This window comes from Brassica oleracea, chromosome C5 (genome assembly GCF_000695525.1).
Source record: "Brassica oleracea var. oleracea cultivar TO1000 chromosome C5, BOL, whole genome shotgun sequence".
NCBI lineage: Eukaryota > Viridiplantae > Streptophyta > Magnoliopsida > Brassicales > Brassicaceae > Brassica > Brassica oleracea.
Window position 1 is genome coordinate 20,229,338 of NC_027752.1, and position 25,194 is coordinate 20,254,531.

General features: G+C 35.3%; 3 protein-coding genes across 3 annotated transcripts; 1 reads left to right on the forward strand and 2 right to left on the reverse strand.

Annotated features, from left to right (window-relative positions):
* Positions 1–440: 440 nt before the first annotated feature.
* On the forward strand, positions 441–3,624 carry LOC106294978 (probable receptor-like protein kinase At1g30570). The gene has a single exon (XM_013730709.1). The coding sequence runs from the start codon at positions 911–913 to the stop codon at positions 3,470–3,472; it is 2,562 nt and encodes an 853-aa protein (XP_013586163.1). The 5' UTR covers positions 441–910; the 3' UTR covers positions 3,473–3,624.
* A 79-nt stretch (positions 3,625–3,703) lies between these two features.
* Positions 3,704–7,062, reverse strand: LOC106294979 (obg-like ATPase 1). Its single transcript, XM_013730711.1, has 12 exons — positions 6,880–7,062; positions 6,385–6,552; positions 6,185–6,308; positions 5,992–6,083; positions 5,774–5,872; positions 5,557–5,670; positions 5,172–5,236; positions 4,922–5,038; positions 4,766–4,841; positions 4,485–4,577; positions 4,216–4,266; positions 3,704–4,029 (listed from the first exon to the last, which is right to left on the reverse strand). Exons 1-12 carry the CDS (start codon positions 6,973–6,975, stop codon positions 3,931–3,933), a joined length of 1,194 nt encoding a protein of 397 aa, XP_013586165.1. The 5' UTR covers positions 6,976–7,062; the 3' UTR covers positions 3,704–3,930.
* A 12,612-nt stretch (positions 7,063–19,674) lies between these two features.
* On the reverse strand, positions 19,675–23,523 carry LOC106343285 (subtilisin-like protease SBT2.5). The gene is made up of 9 exons (XM_013782454.1): positions 23,001–23,523; positions 22,610–22,742; positions 22,139–22,536; positions 21,971–22,066; positions 21,775–21,847; positions 21,404–21,686; positions 21,003–21,328; positions 20,656–20,926; positions 19,675–20,575 (listed from the first exon to the last, which is right to left on the reverse strand). The coding sequence occupies exons 1-9, from the start codon at positions 23,225–23,227 to the stop codon at positions 19,872–19,874; spliced, it is 2,511 nt and encodes an 836-aa protein (XP_013637908.1). The 5' UTR covers positions 23,228–23,523; the 3' UTR covers positions 19,675–19,871.
* Positions 23,524–25,194: the final 1,671 nt, after the last annotated feature.

Sequence of the window (25,194 nt, forward strand, 5' to 3'; positions counted from 1 at the left end):
AGAATCGTGTTTAATTTAATTTATTAGTATTTCGCAGTTTGCTTTCATTTATTCGTTTTGTTAATCTTTATGGAATTTTCCCAGTAAAATTGTTAGTACTTTCTACGGCGACCAGTATAATGATGGTCCTTTATTTAGTTAGTAATCAAGAACCATAACTTTTATATCTTGTTTGACAAAAAAAAAAAAAAAAACTTTTATATCTTTACATATGCGAAACACTCCAAAACAATACGGATTTTATCTTTAATTAATAGTAATAATGAAATGAGTGCTATCAATTTCAAAGGTGACAAGAAAAGGGATTGAAGGTGATGCGTACTTGACTTCTCGGTGAAGAAGAGAGAACAAACAAGCAGGAAACAGAGATTTAATTTTAACATAAAGTACAGAAAGAATTACTTTTTTAATTTTTCTGAAAAAAAACAAATATTGAAAGAAAAGGTTTTATTATTCGTTCTTACTCTTTTCCCATCTGTATCAGCAAACAACCCATGTTCATAGTTCCTCCACCAGATAACCCTATCAGCTTCTCTGTTCCTTTCTCCAGACAAAAGTTTTCCTCTTTCGTTCAGACCCAGATCTTTGTTCTTTTCGGTTCTTCATCCCCATTTTGGTTTCTCTTTTTCACTGAAAGAATCCTACTTTTTGTCTTTGTACCTCTTGTGGGCTCTCTCCTGTTCAGATCTAGCAGCTTATTGGATCATATACTGAAAAAATTGGGATCTTTAGTTTGTTTTGTTAACTTTGCATTGCTTTCTTGAAAAGAAAGATTCACCATTTTGGGATTTGATTGCCTAAAAGGCTGTTCATTTCTGCTTGAGAGAGAGAGAGAGAGAGAGAGAGAGAGAGAGAGTTTCTTTCTTTGAGCATCGTTGTGAGCCCTTGCAGAGCTCTTTGAGTGGCTGCTATGTTGAAGCAGAGGAAGAAGTTTATGGAACTTGTGCTATGTCTGTTGATAATCTTCACTTTTGTTGTTGGCTACGGAGAAGCTCAGTCCAAGAGTTTCCTTGTTGATTGCGGCGCAAACACCTCAACCAAAGCAGATGGAAGGATATGGGTTGGAGACTTGTCTCCCAACAACAGTTTGTCACTTAGTTCATCAGGACTTGATGCCACTTCATCCACACCGTTAAAGAGTTCTTCCTTTGCTGAGATTTACAAGTCTGCTCGTGTCTTCACGACCACGCTAAACTACTCATTCCACGAGATACCTCAAGGAAGCTACTTCGTTAGACTTCACTTCAGCCCTTTCCCCATGGAAAACCACAACGTGAACGAGTCTTCTTTCAGCGTGTACGCGAATGGTCTGAGACTGATGCTTGACATCAACATCCAGGGAGAAATCGCGCATAAGAACCTCGTCTTGCTAAGCTCTGGTCACAATGCTACCGCCTCTTCTCTGGTTAAAGAGTTTCTGTTACCCATAGGACCGGAGAAACTGGTTTTGAGTTTCATACCAGAGAAAGAATCTTTCGGCTTTGTCAACGCTATTGAGATTGTTCCTGTGGTTGACAAGCTTTTCAAAGATTCGGTTACTAAAGTTGGTGGAAGCGAGGTGGAGCTTGGTTTGAGCCAACGTGGGGTCGAGACTATGTATAGGCTCAACGTTGGTGGTCCAAAGCTAGGTCCAAGCCAAGATCTGAACCTGTATAGAACATGGGAAACTGATTCAAGCTACATGGTGATTGAAAACGCTGGTGAACACGTCGACAACAGCTCGAGTATCACATACGCTTCGGCTGATGAGTCACCTGTGGCTCCTCTTCTTGTTTACGAGACCGCTAGGACCATGTCATCAGACACTGAAGTCTTGGAGAAAAGGTTCAACATCTCTTGGAAGTTCGAAGTGGATCCTAACTTCGATTACCTGGTCAGGCTCCATTTCTGCGAGCTGGTTGTTGATAAGCAGAACCAGAGGATATTCAGGATATACATCAACAACCAGACTGCTGCTGGTAACTTCGATATATACGCTCATGCTGGTGGGAAGAACAAAGCTATTTATCAAGACTACTTCGATCCTGTCTCCTCCAAGAACGACGTTCTCTGGATTCAGCTTGGACCTGACACATCAGCTGGCGCTTCGGGGACTGATGCTCTTCTCAGCGGTCTTGAGATTTTCAAGCTAAGCAAAAACGGGAATCTTGCTCATCTCGTGAGGTTTGATTCGTCTGGTCACTCGGTGGATAACTCGAGGATGAGGATTATTTGGATCAGCGTTGGTGCAAGTGTAGCAACTATCATTCTTTTCGCGTTCTTGGTGACTATGGTTGTGTGTTTGTGCAAGATGAGGCGCAAAAAATCAGATGACGACTCCAAAAACAATCCTCCTGGCTGGCGTCCGTTGTTCCTGCACGTCAACAACAGTACTACAAACGCTAAAGCAGCGGGTGGCTCGCTGAGACTGAACACTCTTGCAGCGTCTACATTGGGGAGGAAGTTTACATTAGCCGAGATTCGTGCAGCTACCAAGAACTTTGACGACGGTTTAGCTATTGGTGTTGGAGGGTTTGGTAAAGTGTACAGAGGAGAGCTTGAAGATGGAACGGTCATAGCTATCAAACGAGCAACCCCACATTCTCAGCAAGGACTTGCTGAATTCGAGACCGAGATTGTGATGCTCTCAAGGCTTAGGCATAGGCATCTGGTGTCTTTGATCGGGTTCTGCGATGAGCACAACGAGATGATATTGGTGTATGAGTACATGGCTAATGGGACTCTGAGGAGCCATCTGTTTGGAAGCAACCTTCCTCCTTTGTCGTGGAAGCAACGGCTCGAAGCTTGTATAGGCTCTGCGAGGGGATTGCATTACCTTCACACAGGCTCTGAGAGAGGAATCATCCACAGAGATGTCAAGACGACAAACATATTACTAGACGAGAACTTTGTGGCGAAGATGTCTGATTTTGGGCTGTCTAAAGCTGGACCTTCAATGGACCATACTCATGTGAGTACAGCTGTGAAAGGGAGTTTCGGGTATCTTGACCCTGAGTACTTCAGGAGGCAACAGCTAACAGAGAAGTCAGATGTTTACTCTTTTGGGGTCGTGTTGTTTGAAGCTGTTTGTGCTCGAGCTGTTATAAACCCGACTTTGCCTAAAGACCAGATCAACCTTGCGGAATGGGCTTTAAGCTGGCAAAAGCAAAGATCTCTCGAGTCAATCATCGACCCGAATCTGAGGGGGAACTACAGTCCTGAGTCGTTGGACAAGTATGGTGAGATAGCAGAGAAGTGCTTAGCGGATGAAGGGAAGAACAGGCCGATGATGGGAGAAGTTTTATGGCACTTGGAGTATGTTTTGCAGCTTCATGAAGCTTGGCTTCGCAAACAGAATGGAGAAAACTCGTTTTCGAGCAGCCAAGTGTCGTTAGAAGAAGTGCCAGAGAGTTCTCTTCAAGCTTGCACCAAACAAGATTCCTCTGAAGCGGTGAAGAGCCAAACAGGATCAACTCTTCACAACATGGTGTAGAGGAAGCAGTGGATTGACTATCCTCAAAATAATTCTTTTGTTCTTTTGTTTCTATTATTGATTATGATCTATTCAGAAGCTCTTAGTAATAGAGCTTGTAATGTTATGCCACTTGCAAACATGATTTGCTTTTTAAGGTATTTGTTTCTGCTTCTAAAGATGCATGCATAGTTTGGTTAGTGCATTGAGGATTCCTCAACAGGTCATTGTTCCACTTGCAACAGAAGAAACAGTGTTTGAAATGGTTCTCTACAAACAGCTCTGTCTCAAGGAAACGGCAGAATGGAACAAGAGTTACAGATACGTTTGTGTTTGGTAAAGCCAAATTAAAAAAAAAAAAAAAAAACTGCAACTGTCAAAAACAGAAAATACAGTTTGGTTCCTCTCTCGGAATTGTATAAAGAAGCTTCAAAAAGATCCTGGGAGGATGCCACGGATAGGTAAAGACAAGATAGATCTCATTTCTTGCCACCACCGGAAACATTGAACTTGAAGTAAATGATATCTCCATCCAGAACAACATATGTTTTCCCCTCCTGTCTGTATTTTCCTGCGCCCTGCATTAGTTTATTGAAGTTTAGACTCAAACTGTCAAATCCGTGAATCATAGAGATTTTCATCAGCATGAAATTAATTATTTTTTTACTCATGCCGCATCTTCAACAAGAATACACTGCGCTTAGAGGCTACTAACTCCAGAAACCTTAAAGCAATGGGGAGGAAATGGAGTTTGATAAAAGTACCTTGACGGCAGTTTCATTGCCGAATTCTTTGATATCCTCAAACTTCATAACCTGTGATAATAAGGACAAGCGTTCATTCATTTCCGGGTAAACAATAGATTTGTTTTACTTTAATATATGGTTTGCATTAGGATTCTACTTTGATATCTACAAGCCTGCGTCTACCCAATCATTAATAGAAAATTAACAATAAGTTGAATGAGATTATGGAAACACTAGGAGGGAAAAGGCTTTGGCACAGGTAAATTCTAGGGTGTGAAGAGGGTTACCTCGGCACAAATAAATCCTCTCTCAAAATCAGAATGAATGGCCCCTGCAGCTTGAGGAGCCTTTGACTGCCGTCGTATTTGCCAGCACCTCACCTGAAAAGAAAAAAAATATAATTGATGGATCAAATTCCAGTGCAAATGTACCTACTTGACTTTACACTATCGAATAGCTCACTACAGAAAAAAAGATAATGCTTAGAACAACATCTAAGAGAAATAGAGACTAAAGCCAGCGTATTGTGTAGCCAAGTGAATTACTAGGAAAGTTGGGATTGCAATACCTCACCATGCCCAACTGTAAAGAAATATATGAGGTTAATGGCTGAAAATCCAGTTTTGATGATCCTCGGAAGAGCACTGTCAATCAAAGCAGCAATGGCCATTAGATTCACTCTTATTCAATTGAAAAGGGTCGAGGCCGTTCTTTTATTACTAACCTTTGCAGTTTGTTCTCCTCACAATACTTTGCTGCTTCGTCTGGAAGTATATCAGCGAGACTCCTTTCAAAAACACCACTAAAAGGAATCATAGTATCACCACCGTGTTCTTGAACCCTACACAACGACGACACATACATATTTAGTTTCGGAGAAGTATAATACAGGAAGTAATAGTATAGAAGAAAATTTTGGGAAAATGTTAAAACATATTATTCAACATAGTTTGCGAAGGGATATTTGTAAGTACCAAGCATGAATCTTGGGCAAGAACTTGTTTTTCTTCCTCTGGTAGTCTCTCTCATTCATGTTAATCTGTAAGTTCAGATTTGAGAGCAATCAGTGATCAGAAAACGTCTAAACAACATGCCTTTATCATCCATATGCGGAGTTTAAACATTTTGACTGAAACAAATATGTACGGCCAACAGGTTGGAAAAAGCTAAAGACTACATTACGGTTAAATTGCGACCTAGAAGTGTCACGGAAAAGACTGTACGCCTCTACAATTTGGAAGCTGATGCGAACATTTCTTTTGAAAAAAAAAAAAGACCATGATATCAAAGAAACAACAGAGCCTATCCTGAGAAAAAGAAAATTATTACAAAACGAGATGAACATTGAAGATGACTCACCAGGTAAACAACGGGCTTTGGAGAAAGCAACTGGAAGGTGTTCAAAATCTCGATATCAGCTGCTTTCCAATCCCCAAAACGGACATCTTTTCCTTCTTCCAGCCAAGCTTTTACCTGTTACCAAGAGTGTACAATAATATTAATAATTAATGACCAAAAACATATATTGACAGATAAAAAGGCTGCATCATGTTTGACACTTAATAAGCATACGTACCTTTAGCAAGAGGTCAAGTTCAACTTTGAGGGCCTTGTCATTGCTCCTCTTCATGCTCTTCTCGACATCTTCAATCTTGTTTTTAATGAATTCAATATCCTAAAGTTGCACCACGTTAGTTCAGTAGGTTACCCAAAAGAACAATAGATGAAAATATAATTGACATAAAATATTCAAAGATGTCGGATGTAAGAAGTTGTAATAGATTTTTGATTGACCTTGAGTCGGAGTTCTTCAGTAATGGTCTCCAAATCTCTAACAGGATCAACGATATCATCAACATGGATAATATCAGGATCTTCAAAAGCACCTGCACATGTTCAGTCGAAAAGTTACTAACCATGAAACCAAGTACTAAACCACAAACCACACTAATCTCAGATGGACTAGGAGCAAATTAAAGAAACATACGTAAGACATGGAAGATGCCATCAACAGCACGAATATGGGACAAGAAGTTGTTTCCAAGCCCTTGTCCTTCATGAGCGCCTCTAACAAGACCAGCAATGTCATGAATTTCCAAGAAAGCAGGAATCTGAGAGACAACCACAATGGACGCAAAGTCAGCTTTGAGAAACATAAACATTCAAAGATTCAACAAGTAAACAGACCTCAGCCTTTGGCTTGTACAGTCGGCAGAGCCAGTCGAACCTCTCGTCGGGGATGTTGACACGTGCCTCGTTAGGCTCAATGGTGCAAAAGGGGAAGTTCTCAGCTGGGATGGAGAGCTTTGTAAGAGTGTTGAAAAGTGTAGACTTTCCCACGTTTGGCAACCCAACCTGAGATGACACACAAACAAATCCCATGGTCAGTTTACATGCAAGCACATCAAAAATAAAGTAGAATAAAAACCAATTCATATCTTCGACGAATCACAAATGTATGTTCATTTCCCCCCACTAAATAAATACTCATAGGTGTAACAATAGACACTTCAATCGATTAAAATATATATATATATATATATATATGTTTTTTAATGGATGAAAATATTGCGATGGGCAAAACTAAGTTTCCATTCTTCTTTCGAAATGAATCAACTTAGAATCTACATTTAAAAAAAAAAAAAAAAAAAAAAAAAAAAAAAAAAAAGAAAAATAAATCACGATTCCGATCTTGAGGTGAGAAGAGAAACGGCCGAGAATAGGCCTCTCTACGGGACCTGCTGCGTCTTTGGCTTTGGCTTTGGCTTTTGGAGGCATCTTTCTCTCTCTTTTATGTCTCGAGCTTGAACTAAACAAGTTGAGAGAGATTCTCGGGTTTTTTTTTTTTTTGGCTGATTAACGAAGCTTAAACGGCGATGCTCTTAGGTTAAACTTCGGAATTAGCGCAGCTCCTCAGACCGGGCTAAATTTTACGGACATTTCCCGGTTTACGTCGAATCATTGCGGGATGCAGTTTTTAACCCAAATCATCCCAATGGCATCCGCGGTTCGTGCGGAATTAAACTGTGGTTTTAAATAAAAAAGCGGCTTAGAATATTGTTTGACTAGTGACGATATATATTTGCGGTATTGAATAATTATTTAACTAATAAAATAATAGTAATTTTTGAATATCTAATATTGTTAAACAATAAAAATAATATGTTAATGTAATAAATTTATTTAAACTAAAATTTCTTAAATAAATATATTTTGAAATGAAATAATAAAAGTAATTAACCAAATAAGGGGTGCAGAATAATGTTGATTGGTAAAATAATATTTTGTGACTTTGCTAGATAAATATTAAAAATAATTTGAAATATTTGTAAAATATTTGTTTAAATCAAAAAAATATTATTTTAATTCAAATTTCAAAGACCAGTTTTGGTATTGGATTTAGTCACCAGTTTGGTGACTTTGATTGATTTTTTCCATTTTATAGTTTAATTCAAATATGAATATTAAGACTATTTCGAAATATACATAACTTTGAAGTATTGTTGAAAATATGTGTCTATCAATTTATGAAATTAAACATTTGTATAATTTATATTATTTGAAATAATTTTAATAAAAATTATATCTATAAAGTTATGTAAAATAAAAAAATTGAAAAAATAAAATAACTACCTCGGGTTACATATGGTATCCGTGAACACTATTAGTTATTGGTATTGATTGTTTATTTATAATCTTTTTAGTGTTATGGTACCGTAATCATTTTGTTATTAAAAGAAAATATCATTGTCTAGTGCGTTATTCATAAATACCGCTGCTCATTACTTGCGGTCAAACTATTCAGTGCGTTTTAAATTTTTAAGACAATTTGACACTGTTTGAAATCAATATGCGGTTTTTTATTTCATTTTTCCAAAACCGATAAACTTATATATTACCTTTGTTGTGAATGGTGCGATATTGGCGGATTTGGTAAAACCGCACTGAAATCCGTGAATTATGTTTTACCATTCATTACATAAGAGTCTGATTGAATAGCCTTTCTAGAGTAAAAATATTAGAGTAAAAGTTATTTTTAGCTCAGTTACGCTAGGACAAAACCAATCAGAATAAAAAGAAATATTTGATGCAGAGTAATTTGTTTTGTCCTTTTGTGAGTTTCTGGCGCAAAACATCCTTTCTTTTTTCTATGGATAAAACTTTTACTCCAGCGTTACTTTATCACTTTAATTACTTTTTCACTCATTTCCATCAAATTATATTCCTCTCAATTGCGCCAAGTTTTACTAATCACATCCTAAGAGTAACAAATGATAAGAGTAAAAGTTCTTACTCTAAATCCCACTCAAATATATTCAATCAGAATGAAAAAAAGTTGAATACACTTTTCCACTCAATTATTCTGGAAAAAGGAATTTTGTATTTGTGTTTTTTTGTTTTCACCATCCTCTTACCCTACTAAAACTCTGAATGGTGTCAGCGGGTTGAGTGGTGCGGAACAAGTAGATTGGTTAGTGCCGTACGGTTAAAATGTGATTTGTGTAAAAAAACGTATATTACGGGATAAGTACAGTTCGTCTAAAGGAAGCGGTTCAAAACAATATGTGAAGTGTGACCAAAATAATATATAGTGTGGGACAAATGTTTAAATGTGATTATAAACTAAAAGGTGCAGAAAATATAAAATAATATTTTACTTCATATTATAAATATATATATACATAATTTTATAAAGTACAAATAAATTACAATCAGAAGATAAATTTATTTCATTGATTTTCTCATAACAGATTTGCAATATTATCTCTTATTTGCGTCAAATGTCCTCCATCTGTTACCTCAACTGTTTCCACATCATCCAAATCGGTATGAAAATCAGATTTCCCTTATGTGTTGAATTCTAATGTCTCTGGCATTACTTCAGCAAAATATGTATCTGAAAAATTTGAAATATTGATAAAATTATGCAATCCCACTGTAGCCATTATCACTCTCTTCTATATGTTAATACTATATCTTGGAAAATCACAAAGAGTTCTCTATTTTTCTTTCAAACTCCAAAAGTCCTCTCGATAACTGAACATAAAGACACATGATATCGATTAAACAATTCTTCTTTATTAAGTGGAGCAGACCCATAGTTGAACTGAGACATATGATATCTGACAACATTGTTTCGTGATGACTTATATGGAGCAAAAATTCTTGCATGTTTGGATAACCCGAGTCAACGACATAATACTTTTCCACTGGAGCCAAAGGAAATTCATGATTGCTTTCTTGTGCCATTGTGAAAACGGTTGTTTCATGACAAGATCCTGCTGCTCCATTCTATATATATGTGAATAGCATATTGAGATCACATATTTTCATGCTATTCAACGATGCATTATCATGTCGATTCCAATACATTCCTTGTAATTCTGGTGGTAATTTTACGCATACATGAGTCTCATCCATAGCTCCAACAAATCCACTGAAAATGGATTATATTTTGGATGTACTTAAAGTCTTTCAGGAATTCGGTATAGTTATTGTCTTGTTGGAGTTTTGATATAATTGCATGCAAGTAGTTATGCGCTTTAAGACCTTTGAATTTTCCTTTTACAGTCTCTTGATTTTGTCCAAGTCTCAACCTAACATCCCTTTGAACTTCATTGTGCCCGCATATTCGCAAAAATGGGCAAACCTTCATCAATGCTTACAATTGAATTTGGTTGTAGACCATAATTCTTTTGTAGCATGTTACATAAGGTTCAGAAACATGGAAGTGACATTCATTGGAGTTGAAAGACAAGCATCATCATCTTCTTGAAGTCGAGACCACATATTTTTCCACTCTAAACCTCCGTCTGTCCGGGTAGGCACTACAAAAAAAGGTTGTTTCACATCATTTATTTATAATATATGTATCATTTATAAATGATGTTAAGAGCTTTTGCATCATTTAAATAAGTGACTCTGAAAGTGGTGATGCAAATAATTTACATCAATTTACCAATAACTGATGCAAATATACAAAATATTCATGTCATTTCTAGCAATTGATATGTATATGTGTCAGTTACAAAAAAATGATGTTAACTTTTACATCAATTTATTTAAGTGATGTTAAAATTAGTATCAATTACAATAATCGATACAAATTATTTATATTACTTATTAATAACTGATGTAAAATTAGTATCGTTTTTCATAAGTGATTTTAATAATTATATCATTTCTAACTACTGATTTAAAATATTTTTTATCACTTGTACATAATTGATGTTAACAAAAGATTAAGATATTTTTTAAAACAATTAAAAATGCAAACAAAATAATTAATTAAATCAGAAAAAATCAAACTAGATTAATAATTAATATATTGAAAAGTAAATTAATTAATTTATTCACCGTGCAAATTTACAAAATAAAATAAAACAAATAACAAATTTTGCTACGAGATACCACCTAAACTAAGGTCGATAATGGCTATATCAATGAGAGCCCCGAGATAATCTTCAAAACTGAAGTGTACAATAGTAGCTTCAGGGCCGGCATCCTTGTTTACTAAAACCATTGGCACTCAATGAAGTCCTAAGCATTGACTCTTCCAAAATGAACGAAGTCCTAAGCATCCTTGTAGATTTTTTTTCCTAGCCAACTCAAATTAATTTGTAGCCTTGGTGGCACTACAAAACAGTGAAACAGAAAATGGTCACAAACATTTATCAATCAAATGATCAAATCCTGGTACTCGTGAACAGAGAATACTAAACACCTTAAGTAGTGGATTCCTTGATGAACTTTTGAATTATAAAACTCATAATAATTCTGCAAGGCTTCCAATACAGTTGTAGGCTTCTGAGAAGTTGCAGCACTGTATAAGTACGCACGCTTAAAACCATTCACTTCCTGAAGCTCAGTTTCAAGGTCAAATGGTTGCTTAGCATTATACAATTTGATAAGAAGGCCGAAATATACATTGGTGTTAAGATTTGATACTTGGTGTAAGATTTATAAATTTTTACGAGCGCAACGACCTAGAAAGACGGGTTTGGAATCAGCGGTAATTGTTGCAGCGGAAAAGGGGTTGAAGTAGACGGGTAGTGAAGAGGAGCGGCAGACGCATGAGAAACTTCGTGGTATGGAACTTCCATAATGGAAGAGGCAGAAGCGATGGAGATAGTGTTTAGGAAAAGAACCAGAACGAGATGAATCAGATAATTGATTTTGGCGTTAATTGCAGTTATTAAAAGCTATTATTGGGCTGAGATCTCCATTAGTTAAGGAAGACAAGTTAATATTCTTACGAAGCAGTTATATAGATTCAAGTTAATCTTTTCATTCCTAAATATTAACTAATGCAACCTAAGGTAAAATAACATCATTTTTGTTTAGTTGATGTTAAGGAAAAAATTAGTTACCTTAACCTTCGCAGTTAAGGTTAATTTATAATATATTATTTTTATCTATTTTTATTTTTATTGGCATCAGTTTTTTTTACGTTAGTTTTATATCATTTAGATAAGTGATTTTAAACTATGAAATAGGTGCATCATTTATATAACTGAGATAAATTTATATAATAACATCAGTTTTGTTAGAGTGATACAAACTATTTTTATTGGCATCAGTTTTCTTTTTGATGTAAGTTTTATATCATTTAGATAAGTGATTTTAAACTACAAAATAGATGCATCATTTATTTAACTAATATAAATTTATATAATAAAATCAGTTTTGCTAAAGTGATACAAACTAATAAAAATACATCACTTAGCTGAACTGATGTCAAATAATTTAACTAAAACATCACTTTTTTGCAATTGATGCAAAATTTTACATATTTGTATCATTCTCAAATAAGTAATTTAAAATATAATCATTTAATTTTGTGATACAGTTTAAGTGATTTAACTCACCTCTTTTTTTTGTAGTGAGGTGCTCTATGAAAACATCGATCATAATAACTCAAAGTGGATTGAATTATTAACTCCTCAAATTGATCATTTTCTAATTCCACAACTCAATTCTCTCTTTATAAGATAACGTGTGGATGTTTTGTGATTGCAATTGGCTGGTACGAAATGCTTGCAAATTAATAAAACTTGCAAAATATTTCATTAAACATATATAAATAATAATAAATAACGCATTAACACACCAAAATAATATAGAAATATTTTAAAACATTACAACATAACAACACATTAACACACCAAAATAATATAGAAATATTTTAAAACATTACAACATAACAACACATTAACACACCAAAATAATATAGAAATATTTTAAAACATTACAACATGACAACACATTAGGGGTGGGCGTTCGGGTACCCGTTCAGGTTCGGATCGGGTATTTTGGATATTCGGGTATTTCGGTAAAGGGGTATAAAACCCGTTCGGGTATTTTTTCATTTCGGGTCGGGTTTGGGTATTTTCACTTCGGGTTCGGATAATTTCGGATATATCCGAACTCCATACATAAAAAAAAAACAAATTTCAAATGCATATTTTGTTTTGCCGTCAAATCATTCCTGATAATATAAATAGTTTAAAACACACATGAAATGAAAAACAAACAACAGTAATACGTCCATAAACATAGTGAAAACATCAACAAAGTTACTAGATTAAGCAAACAAACCAAAACAAGCTAAAAAGTTTTTACTTCCAAGCATAGATGATGATACAAACCAAAAAGCTTCCTTGTATCCTTCACACTGTAAGTGAAAATGATTCTTTTTACATACACAACAAACTGAACAAAACAAGTAAATCAAGTTTAAAGCCATTAACTGATGAAATATACTAAAACACAAAACAAGAAACAAGTCAAGCTCGAAAAGAATCTTACACATGTGATCAAAACTGAATCAGACTCTAAGGCTTTAATCATCATAAATAAAAATTCTAAGCAGCGACACAATCAAACAGAATCATACCTCTAATCATCATACATACAAAATCAAAACAAAATCAATAAAAAAAATTAGAAAATCACCTCAGATTGTTTTCCCGATGTCGATGTCACCGAGTGAGACGGAGAAGAGGGAAGATTATTAAGGGTTTCCAGTTTGTCAATTTATGAAATTAAATTTAATAGATGAAGGATTTGGGAATCGTTAATTTCGGAAACTCTAAACGACGGAGTAGATTGCTAGACTAGATTTTGGGAAAGGAAATAAAATCATAAAAGGTAAGGTCTATGTTAGGGTTATTTAGTTTCGGTTATGTTCGGGTAGGTTCGGGTATCGGGTAATAACCGATCGGGTTCGGTTAACCGAAAAGGGACAGGATAAAAACCGATCGGGTATTTGACACTAACCGAACCCGAACCGAACCACTTACTTCGGGTCGGGTTCGGGTTCGGGTTCGGGTATCGGTTATTATTCCCACCCCTACAACACATTAACACACAAAACTAATAATAATAATAATTTATCATAATAGTAAAATATAACAATCAGATCGCTAATCTTCGTCTTCTGGATCACTTTGATGCCCTTCATTAGGTTCTTCTGAAGTTTCCCAAATTCTGAATAGACATGCACGTCTCGGTCTTTGTGATGTGCTTCCAGATTTAAAATAATTTTTGAAACTGATATTAGGTGATGGTGCTTGGTAGACTTTGGGTGAAGTATATGTACTTGTACCTTCTGAATACTTTTGTTGAGTATTCACCGGACTTTCAAACTTGATTTTCAACTGTAAATTCAAATTGAATATTTGTTGGTGTTGTTCATGAGGACTCGGCTTGCTGAAAAATTTGATGCATGTTAACCAGGGTAAAATTTTTGTGGAATGTTGAGGATACGATGGTGTACTTCGTTGTTGAACCTTTGGGGGCATGTTCCAACTGGGACCACTTGGAGGTACACACTATGGTTAAGTATTTGGTGGTATCCTCCAATATTGAACATTTGGTGATGTTTCCCAATGTTGAACATTTAGATGTGTACCCCATTATTGTGTTGTCGGTGGTGTATCACAGTTTTAAAATTGTTTCCTCTTGAACTATTACCCACTGAAGATGGACTACCAGATGATAAACCTCCAGAATGTGGACTCCCAAATAACTGACCAGAGCCTAATTGTTTTCGCACATCGTCATTGTTTCGTGATACACAAGTCATAACTTATAGTATTTGCAATTTATCTTCTTCATTGCATCTAGCTATATCAATGAAATACTTCCACCAGAAAACCAGATCTTTAAGTGAGTTAATGCAAACCCAGTAAATGAATTAGGAATCTAAAAAGAAAGAAATATTAGTTATGTTTTTTTTCATCATAATCATCCTTATCAAAAGCACATGAGCATTGATAACTGACCAGAGCCTAATTGTTTTCGCACATCGTCATTGTTTCGTGATACACAAGTCATAACTTATAGTATTTGCAATTTATCTTCTTCATTGCATCTAGCTATATCAATGAAATACTTCCACCAGAAAACCAGATCTTTAAGTGAGTTAATGCAAACCCAGTAAATGAATTAGGAATCTAAAAAGAAAGAAATATTAGTTCTGTTTTTTTTCATCATAATCATCCTTATCAAAAGCACATGAGCATAGATGTTGTAGACTTTGTCGTTAAAATTATTTATATCCATTAATTGTAGCTTGTATTTCTGACAAGCTCACATGCAATATTATTAGTTTTTTTATTAAGTTTAAATGCAGAAAACAAACATATAAATTGACTTATCTGTTGTGTGTGGTGACCCAACTGGGTCATGTTCTCCGCTTTCTTATGAACCGCACAAAACACTCAAGACCTAAGGTTCTGAATGGTAATAGAAGTTTGGGTGTTACGGGACAAGCGGATTGGTTAGTGCGGTGCGGTTTAAATGCAGTTTACGTTAACAAAACGCATAATGTGGGACAAATACGGTTTGTCTAAAAGAAGCGGTTCAAAATAATATGTGAATGGTAACCAAAAAATAGATAGTGCATGACAAATATTTGAATGGTGATTTAAACTAAACAGTGCAGAAAATATAAAATAATATTTTACTTGATATTATATATATATATATATATCTATTTTTTATATATCTATTTTTTTTATTAAGTACAAATAAATTACAATCAGAATTTAAATTTAATTTATTGATTTTTCCATAACAGATTTGCAATATTATCTCTTATTTGCGATATATGTCCCCCATATGTTACTTCAACTGTTTTCATATAATCCAAATCGGTATGATAATCAGCCTCCCCATATTTGTTCATTCTTCATGTCTATGACATTACTTTAGTAAAATCTGCGTCCAAAAAATTTGAAATCTTAACAAAATTATGCAATCACATTGTAGCTATTATCACTCTCTTCTGTATATTAATACTATATCTTGTAAAATCACAAAGAATCCTTAATTTTTCTTCTAAACTCTAAAATTCCTCTCGATAACTGAACGTAGAGACACATGATATTGATTAAATCAATTACATTAATATATAACAAATATTTATAAACAGGAACAATTAACTAACTTATATACTTTTATTAGTTTACGCACTTTTAATAGTTTCAATTAACTAACTTATATACTACAAACTACAAATTAATACTTTTTCAGACAAAAAAAGGATCATACATTGTTCTTGTTTGAAAACGAAAAAAAGTGTTTGTACGAGAAAAAAAAAGCGATTGTAGAAAGTGATAACTGAAATGAATTGTTTGTAAACTCATAGTGTACGTACCTCTTTTTATAGGCTATATTTTTTGTTTTTTGTTTTATTAAAAAAAATAATTAAAATAATTAAAACATCACAAACCACTCATTTTCACGGTAAGTGCGGGTATGAGGCATCTTGCCTATAACAACAACACATGGAGTTTTATCCAATTTTTTTATTATTTTAAAATTCATAAAATGCAAACCAAAGAGTTAAAAAGAATATTGACAGTTTATGGCCCACCTTGTTTTGTTCTGTGGACCACATTCACAACTCATAGCCTAAGAGTCTGATTGGTAAACATGAGAGTAAATTGGAGTAAATGAAAATGTGAAAACAGATGAAATAAAAAAGGTGAAAATAGTGAAGGGAGAAACGAAAGTGGAGTAACATGAGTTAAGCTAACGAAATCTAGAGTAAATGATAGAATGTTTTTTCTTCATTTGTACAGTAACTAAAGTAAATAGAAAATTATAATATTCTACTTGATTGGCAAAATTTTTGCTGAACTTTGAGTAATTTTAAATGTGGAGTAAAATATTACTCTAAAACAACCATTCAGCCACACCCTAAAGTTGTGATTGACAAAACTAAAAATAAGAGAAAAATAGAGTAAATAAATAAGCGGAAATAAATGAAAATAAGACTGAGGCACGAAGAATAAGAAAGACAAAATGAGAGTAAATATATTTCTCTAAGAAATTAGAGTAAAACTTAGATTATTTTTCTCTTTTTAAACAGTAAATAGCTACATTTAAAAATATTTATTTCACTCAAATGGTAAATTTTGTAGCTAAATTTGGAGTAAGCTTAATTTCAAAGTAACATTTCTCTATTAATACCATACAGTCAAAGCTTAAAATTGTGACGAGTAAATAGGTAAAAAGATAAAGGTGAAACATGGAAGAAAAAAAATATAGAGTAAATGTTTTTGTCTAGTTATAAAAAACCATTCTAATTTTATTTTTTTAGACATTTAGGTTTATATACATATTTGAAGCATAAATTAAAGAAATGTCCTTGTTGATTTCTTGACCACCTTTTGAACCATTTTGACGATTTTACCCCTACACATGAGAGAAGAAAGTGTACATGTTCGCATGTATAGGTCTATACCTAGGAGATGCTTCACCTAAAAATCTTAAAGTTATTGGGAAAAAAGTGTACCAAATCTGCTAAAAGACTAGTATCCTCTCTTTTTTTTTGTACAATTAATATGTTCTCACACTTCAAACGAAACAATAATAAGCAGATCATATAAACTTCTCAAAATTTTATCCATGGCGGATCACCGTTGAGAGTATAATGTAATGTGTGTTAAACTTATTTATTGTCTTATTATTAAAAGGAGCGAGCAAAATTCAATTTTTAAGAGAAAATGAAGAGATAAGTGAGAACAATCATGGAAGTTATAGAGCATGGACTGATTAATAGAATGTATGTTAAGAAGAAGAAGAAAGAGACATATTATGGAAAATCAAACTGGGATATACACCGTTAACAATAAGATATTTCATAGCAGCTATATATTTTGTTGCATATCCAATATATATTAACACTTAACTTTGTAATTGACACAAATTTTTCATATCTTAGATAATGTATAACTCTATAATTTAGTAGGTACATATTATGTTAGTTGAAAACTAATTTCTGGTCGCTACGTTATCATGTTTATTTAATGATTAGTGCATTACATTAGTGGATTTGGTTTAGCATGTTAAATTTAGAGATTAAATAATAGTTTGATATTTGTAATGTTGTTCGTGAGAAAGTTATTATACAGTGTTAGATGTTATATAAAATGTTATTGTATATTTGTTTTATTAGAGGACAACACCAACAACCATGGTTAATTGCCCAGATTTCTACTAAACAAATACATAAACTACCAAATTTTCTTTCCGAATAACAACCAGTCCAATGAAAAAATAGTTCATCTATATAAAGTTGTCGCTGTTAATCTTCTTTTCGAATCTTTCAACAGTCACCAATTACGTTTACGGAAACTTTCGCGTCACCTAACAAAAATGTATCGGATAACAAATCATGTATCAAATAACAAATTCTTTAACAAACAACATATTAACTCACACCATGTATCAACTCATTTGTCATCTAACAAACCAATTATCTTAAATGTACAAGCTCACAAGCCATTTATCCAACCATTTATCATCTACACAAACTATCTATCACTTAATTTCAAGTATTTTGAACATCATACTAACCAATTATCAAATTTTTGGTATCAAACTATGTATCATCTAACAAAACGTGGACCAAGTATCTAATTATTTATCAGATAACAAATAATTTATCATACAAAGTATTAACTCACAAACCATGTATCAATTAATTTGTCCGCTAACAACCCATGTCTCAACAATGTATAAGCTAATAAATCATTTTTCAAACTATTTATCAGCTAACAAATCATGTATCAATTAACAAAACATATAACATCGGACCAATCATTTATCAATTAACCAGGTAGCAACTCATTTATCAGTTACAAACAATTTATCATACAACATATTAACTCATAAACCATGTATCAACCCATGTAGCAGCTAACAAATCGAATATCAAACAATATATATGCTAGCAAACTATTTTTTAGAACATTTAGCAGCCAACAAATCATTATCAATTAACGACAATTATAACATCTTAAATCATTTATCAATTAGCAGTGTATTGTTGTATCATTTAACAAAATATGTATTCCAAAGATTAGAAAATATAAGAACCGATAAAATTGAAAATCCACTATAAATATTTTTGGTAACTGAGTAAATATGGCTAACATAAATGTTATCAAAAATAAAATATCAACTAACATAAGGATCTGATAAAACTGAAGACCCGCAAGAACACTTTTATTATAGATAATTGTAAATGAATTGTGATTTAGAATTGAAGGTGGCGGTATCCGTGAGAGATAATCAAGATTGTACCTTGTATTTATCTGTGTATTGGTAGGAAGAAAACGAGATTTATTTTGACTCGGCGGTGGTGGCGTCAAAGATGGCAGAGGTTGGTGTTCTTTGAGAGCTTGCGAGTGGATGGGATGAGAGCGTTTGTGACAGAACTCAAGGAAGATCGGAGTGGAAGACTGGAAACGGCGTAGTGAATCTCTGGCCATCATCGTTAACAATAATCCAAAGAGAGTGTTGAAATTAATAATTTCAAGCTCAACAAAAATATGTTCTGATTGAGTTCGTTTTTGTCTTTTAATTCTTCTTCTTTTTCTCTATTTTAAACGGTGTTGTTTTGTTAGGAGAGATATATTTGACAAATTTTAAGTTCATGTATATGATCAGAAGTTATGACAACAAGCTGATAGACAAATGGACTTACCTAATAAACACTAGAGGCATAATCCGTATGGTTTGGATGAAGGTAAAAAAATAGTTAATTAATTATTGTCCATTTTATGGGCATAGCTCCTAATTTTTCTATTTTTGGTGTGAAATGACAAAAACTACTTTTATATGATTGGATAAAAATGGATTAACTCAGTAGAAAATCTATTTTACTTTATTTTGTTATCGCTAACCATGTTTACAGTCATACTCAAATATACTAAGAAACTGAAATAACCCTAATAAACAATACTGTCTATTCTTTTTTTTCACATTTACTCCGAAATATTCTGGTTATGGTTATGATACCAATCAAACCCAAAAGGTTATATTAATAACCAATTTTGCCCAAAAGTAAACAAAAGTGTACCTCCAATCAAACTTTTGTTTGTTGCTCTCAACATCAGAAAACAAAGTTCAAGATGAAGACAATTTTTTTTTAATTACTTAAAAATCAAAGATTGGATTAGATTCAATCAAAACCATCACAAAAACACTCCAAAAACAAATTTACAAACTACACATTTTTTCTAAAGCTTTTTAATCGGCAGGACACTAAACAAACAAACAAACAAACAATCACTAAAAGCTTTTTTCTTAACAACATCCTCGAGTTTGTTTTCATCACACAGAAACTCTTCATAGAAACAACCTACTATTATCATCTCTCAGACAGCAATCTTGTAGATGACTGTCACCGGAATGTTAACCACGTGACCTCTGTCTCCAATTATCCCAATTTTTCCAAAACTCGCTACCGAACCATTCTTCATCGCCCTAAAAACAAGACTCAAGACCCTTGTCTGACCGTTCCCGATTGTAAACTTGGCAGGAGAGACCTTAACAGAAACCGAGTCAGGTGCCTTCCACCCTACTGTATAAGTCTCGTTTGCAACCGTGGCTGCAATGTTAGTAACCCATCTTAGGACAGTTCTAGTACCAACGAGCTTAGCTATTGTCACTGAGGGTAGGTTCAGGTCAGAGGCTGCAAGGGAGGAGTTGTAAGCCGAGCAGCTTTCGCCTGTGTAGTTGAGAACAACGGGAGATGATCCGTTGATGCGACAGAGAAACTTCATGTATTCATTGTAACCTATGTCGAAAATCAAACCAGGGTCAAGAGCTGCAGTAGCATTAACGAACCCGCTGCCCATATCTAAAGGCGTTGCAGGGGTTTGAGTAGCGTCAGGGTTTAAGACAGTGCGTTGCGCCATTATAGGACCACCCTTTCTGTCTGTTAGAGAAGCTGTTGTCGAGAGCGCGGATGCGGTGGCTGCAGGTGTGAAATGAGGGAACTTCTGCTTGATGAGTGCTGCAATACCCGTTACGTGTGGAGCAGACATGCTTGTCCCTGACTCCATCGCGAAACGCTCACCTAAACACCACCAATTAAAGAAGCTTAAATAGACTACAAGCACACACACATGATGAGTAGATCTTATAAGGAGAATGTACCTTGAAAATCAGCAGTACCGATGCCAAGAGGACTCCAAGCGCCCCATATGGAGTTCCCTGGAGCTACTAAGTTGGGTTTCATTACATCAGCATCTTGGAAAGAATCGTCTTCTGGGTCAGGTCCTCTAGCAGAGAAGTACATAACCTTCGGTGCTGTAATGCCATAGGTGGGCTTCATGCCACCAACTATTCTCGCAACTGATGCAGAACCAACTATTTTGCCTGAAGCATTGTCCCTCGACAGAGAAGTATTGTAGTACTGAAGTAAAGCCTGCGTACAGAACATAGGAAGAGTTAAGTTACATTCTTGTTCACTGTAATAGACTACTTCAAGATTGTGATTATACCAGAGAATCTTGTGGGGAGGAGATTAGAATCCCCGGGATATCCATCGGGGTTGAAGTCATCTGAAAACCGGTGGAAGAAGGATCCATATAAAAGACAAGACCTGCTGCTGTTAAGTTCTTAGCTGTTAGTAAGGCTTGTTTGATGGTTGAGACACCGAGAATGAACCGGACTGTATAACTGCAGACAAGGATCTTCCCATTCACCAGCTTCAGCTCGTAGCTACTCGAATCTTGGCACTCCCCAACATATATAGCATCCATAATGGTTGTACCATTGCGGAGCGCATGTGCAGCTAAAACAAGTTTGTGCATTGTCCTTGTACCAGCTAATAGCAAAAACGAGAAACTGGTAAAGGTAAGGTCATGAAAGAAGCTAGGGTGTAAAAAAAAAACGGACTTACAAGCGAGTCCAACTCCAGAGATAGTGACATTATTTCCTAGAATTATCGAGTTAGTATAAACTCTATCATGAGATGTAGCTCCAACAGTGAAGATCCAAGGACTGAAAGAAGACATGCTCTTAGGAGCTGGGCCTGTGTTTCCAGCTGCTTGCACTACAAAGATCCCAGCTTTCACAGCTGAAAGCAATGCCATATCGATCGGGTTGAAGAAGGTGGCGATGCCAGGTGGACGTCTGTTCGGTGTGATTGATAAGTTTATTATGTCAACTCCATCTTGAGCAGCCTTAACAAGAAGAAAGAAACAGACATAATAACTATGTCAACTACAAAATCATTTCACCAAAGTTTCATTACATCTGCTATTTTTATACCTGATCTATGGCTGCAATGATGTCCGCTGCAAAACCTCCAAACCTCTTATACAATGCCTTGTAAATAGCAACACTAACAAGAAGAGACGTGACATTTAATGTTTGTAAAAACTGTTTCCAAAGAGAATACCTCCTCCGTTTCATTTTATATGTTAATATGCAACGTAAGGAGTATCATTTTGTGGTATTGACTTACTGAGCACGAGGAGCCATCCCACTAGCATTCCCTAGGTGATGACCACAAACCACCACAGGGACCCCGTGATTCCCAGCTGCAACAGAAGCTGTGTGACTGCATAAACCAACCAATATCAGCATTAACCAAATTAGATTGAATCAACATAAGAGTGGCTTCTACACTTACGTGCCATGCCCTTCACCATCAAACGGTGAAGCATCGTCCTGAGATGAGTTCAAGACTCCTCTACTGAGAGCCGACTCAGCGAAATGGCGTGCTCCAACGAGCTTCCTGTTGCAAGAACCGGAAGGGAAACCAGTGGTGACTTCACAGACACCAGTAAACCGAGGAGGGACCGGATATGAATGTCCTGGGACTTTGTCACTGAAACTAGGATGAGTTGGATCAATTCCAGTATCGATAAACCCTATAACAACTCCTTCTCCTGCATACTCAGAGCCTCCTTCACGGGGCCAAGCTCCACGTGGCAAACCTAAGAACTGCGGCGTGTGAGTGGTTGCTTTCTTAACCGGATAATCCAGAACCACATTGTGCACTTCCTCTCTTGCAGCGAGTCTATCAGCCTTAAGAATTTAAAAACCCAGTTAAAGCATTGAACAAGCAGTAACAATTAGAGATTCAGAGAGATGAGAGTACCTGCTGTTGGGTGATAACAGCTGAAAACCCATTGATGAGATAGTGGTAGCTGTAGAGCTTAATGTAATTCTCCTTTCTCAATACTTTTCTCAACAACGAGTCATGAACTCTAACTATAGAGGCGCTTCGGTTCCTAAATGTATAAACAAAGAGATTGAGATTGTAATCGGAGCATAAAGGTATCAGCTTGAATCTCAAAATTCCATCAGACATAGCTTCGTTTAACAACATAAAGGTTTCAGCTTGGAGCCGCCTTTTATAGTTTAAGACTTTCAGGAAAAGACCAAAGAACAACAAGCGACAAGTAATCTGGGACCCAAAATTGATGAATTGCAACATTTGTGGCAAACATGAAGAAAAACTAAAAAGGAGTTATCTTTTTTGTACATACGATGTTCTGTAAGTTTGAGATGAAGTAGATGTGAGGCTGTGCTTGGATACACTCGTTTCTCTGTCGGATGAGGAATGAACAGATGGAGGGTCCTTGAGGGTAACAATGTAAACAGCAGAAGAAGAAGAAGCGGCTGCGTTTTGGTCGGAATCATCCAAACAGAACACAGAGGACGAAACCAAACAGAGCACAAACACGGAACGCACAAGTGAAGAAGACTCTTCCATGATTCTTGAGCAAAAATTCTCACAAGAAAAGGGGCAAAGAATGGAAATTGCAGATACCCATCAAAGCTCCATGGGAGTAGAGTAGATTATCTCAGAAGTATAGAAGGAGGGAGAGAGAGAGAGGAGAGGTAAAAGGGTTTTAGAGTACAATGGTCTCGGAGTATAGTACTTTTGTCTGAAGAAAGAAGAAAAAAGCTTCTCGGTGTCTGAACGTTTTATTAATGCAAAAGCATCGGTGGTGGAAAAGACTTTTTAACATGTTCTCACTTGTAGTTTCCTTTTGTTTCCAAGTGTGTTTATGCTTCGTAATGCATCTCTATATAGCTTTACTATATAGTATACAAAATGATCATTTTGTTGTCTTTTATTTCGTTTTTGGCTCCGGGTTCAGTGTGTATATATGCTGATACACATAGAGTAACTTCATTTATTTGGCACACATAAGACCATGATTAATCCGGAGTTCTTAGAGTGAGGTTTTTAGCGGAAGTTAAAAAACGGTTTCTTAACTTCCGCTAAGAACCCCATCCTAAGAACCTCGGGTTAACAAACATCACCTCTTGTTGTTTGTTTTACATTATTCATAAACGTTGCGTTTTAATGTTCTATTTTGGTGGTTAAGACAAGACAACAGGTGAAAGTGTTCATATACAAGCTGAGAAGTTTTTTGAGTCTTTTAAAATCTTTTTTTGTTTGTTCTTTTATCTTTTAGCCTTTTAGGTGACGTTTTGTCTATTGTCCAACGGTAAGATTCTTTGATAAGTCGCTTTTCTTCTTCTCCTTATACTCATCCGTGACTCTTCTTCTTCTTTTGACCATTTTCAACCAAAACAACAAAACCGATCAAGCTATAACGGATGTATCCAGATCGGTCCAGACTCGAAATACTTATTCTTCACTTAGCAGCATACGAACAAACAAAACCAAGATTTAACCCCTTTTTTTTTCTCATGAGACAAGAAGATATGCTTTACTGTTCTAGAAGCACACATGAGATGAAAGCCATGATTAACTAGCCGCATCAAAAGAAGTAGGTCCAATGTATACTTGTAACTTTTTAACTTTTTAATTAACACGAGTCATTACACTCGCTTTACATCATTGTATTTAGTATTTACCCGTTGAGTACCTTCTTTTTAGCAAGAGATAATGGATTCTGTAATCAACACCATGTCTGCGGTTGGTTCCAAATTAAACCAACACTAAAAAATATCTCCTTTTGTAGTAGTTCTTAACTTCTTATCCCACGAACCGGTTTACTCAAAATCTTTGTGGTGTTTCCTCACTGAACCAAACAAACAATACACATGCTTGGGATTTACAGTAATTCATCATCCATATCGATGAATCCTAAAATTCACTTAGACATAGGATTTATGGAAATAAAAACTTCACTAACAAATAAGCTCAAAATAGAAAGCCTAAGCTATGAACCTATGATCAAAGAGGGAAAATAGATGTTTTATTGATAATATTAAAGATGAATACAAAAGAATACATGTGATGCTTGGTAGCAACGGAAATACTGTATAATGAGTGTATCATTTAGCTACGGACCATCCCCATCTTGTTCTTGCCTCCTCCTTATTTTATAGGTAGGTCTTCTAGGCAGATCATAATGGCGGTGTGATTTCCGGCGTGGACCGAGTACATTAGTGATGGCTTTTAATGTCTTTGATTCTTGGGTCCTGGCCCTCTCGAACCCTGGATGGATTTTGATCTTGGTGGGCCTTGATGATGATCGGTTTTGGGCTCTTTGGATAAGGAGATGGGTGAAACCGGGATCCAACACATATGACCTTAAAGCACGTTCAAGCTCTTCGACATGGACCGGACCGGTTAAAGCATAATCCGGTTCTCGGGTTATACGTCTTGATCCCAGATCTTAAGGCCCAATAATAGTTGGGCTACATACGATCCGTCACATATCAAATAGTTTTTTTATTTATCCAGCCACGTTGCCTTGG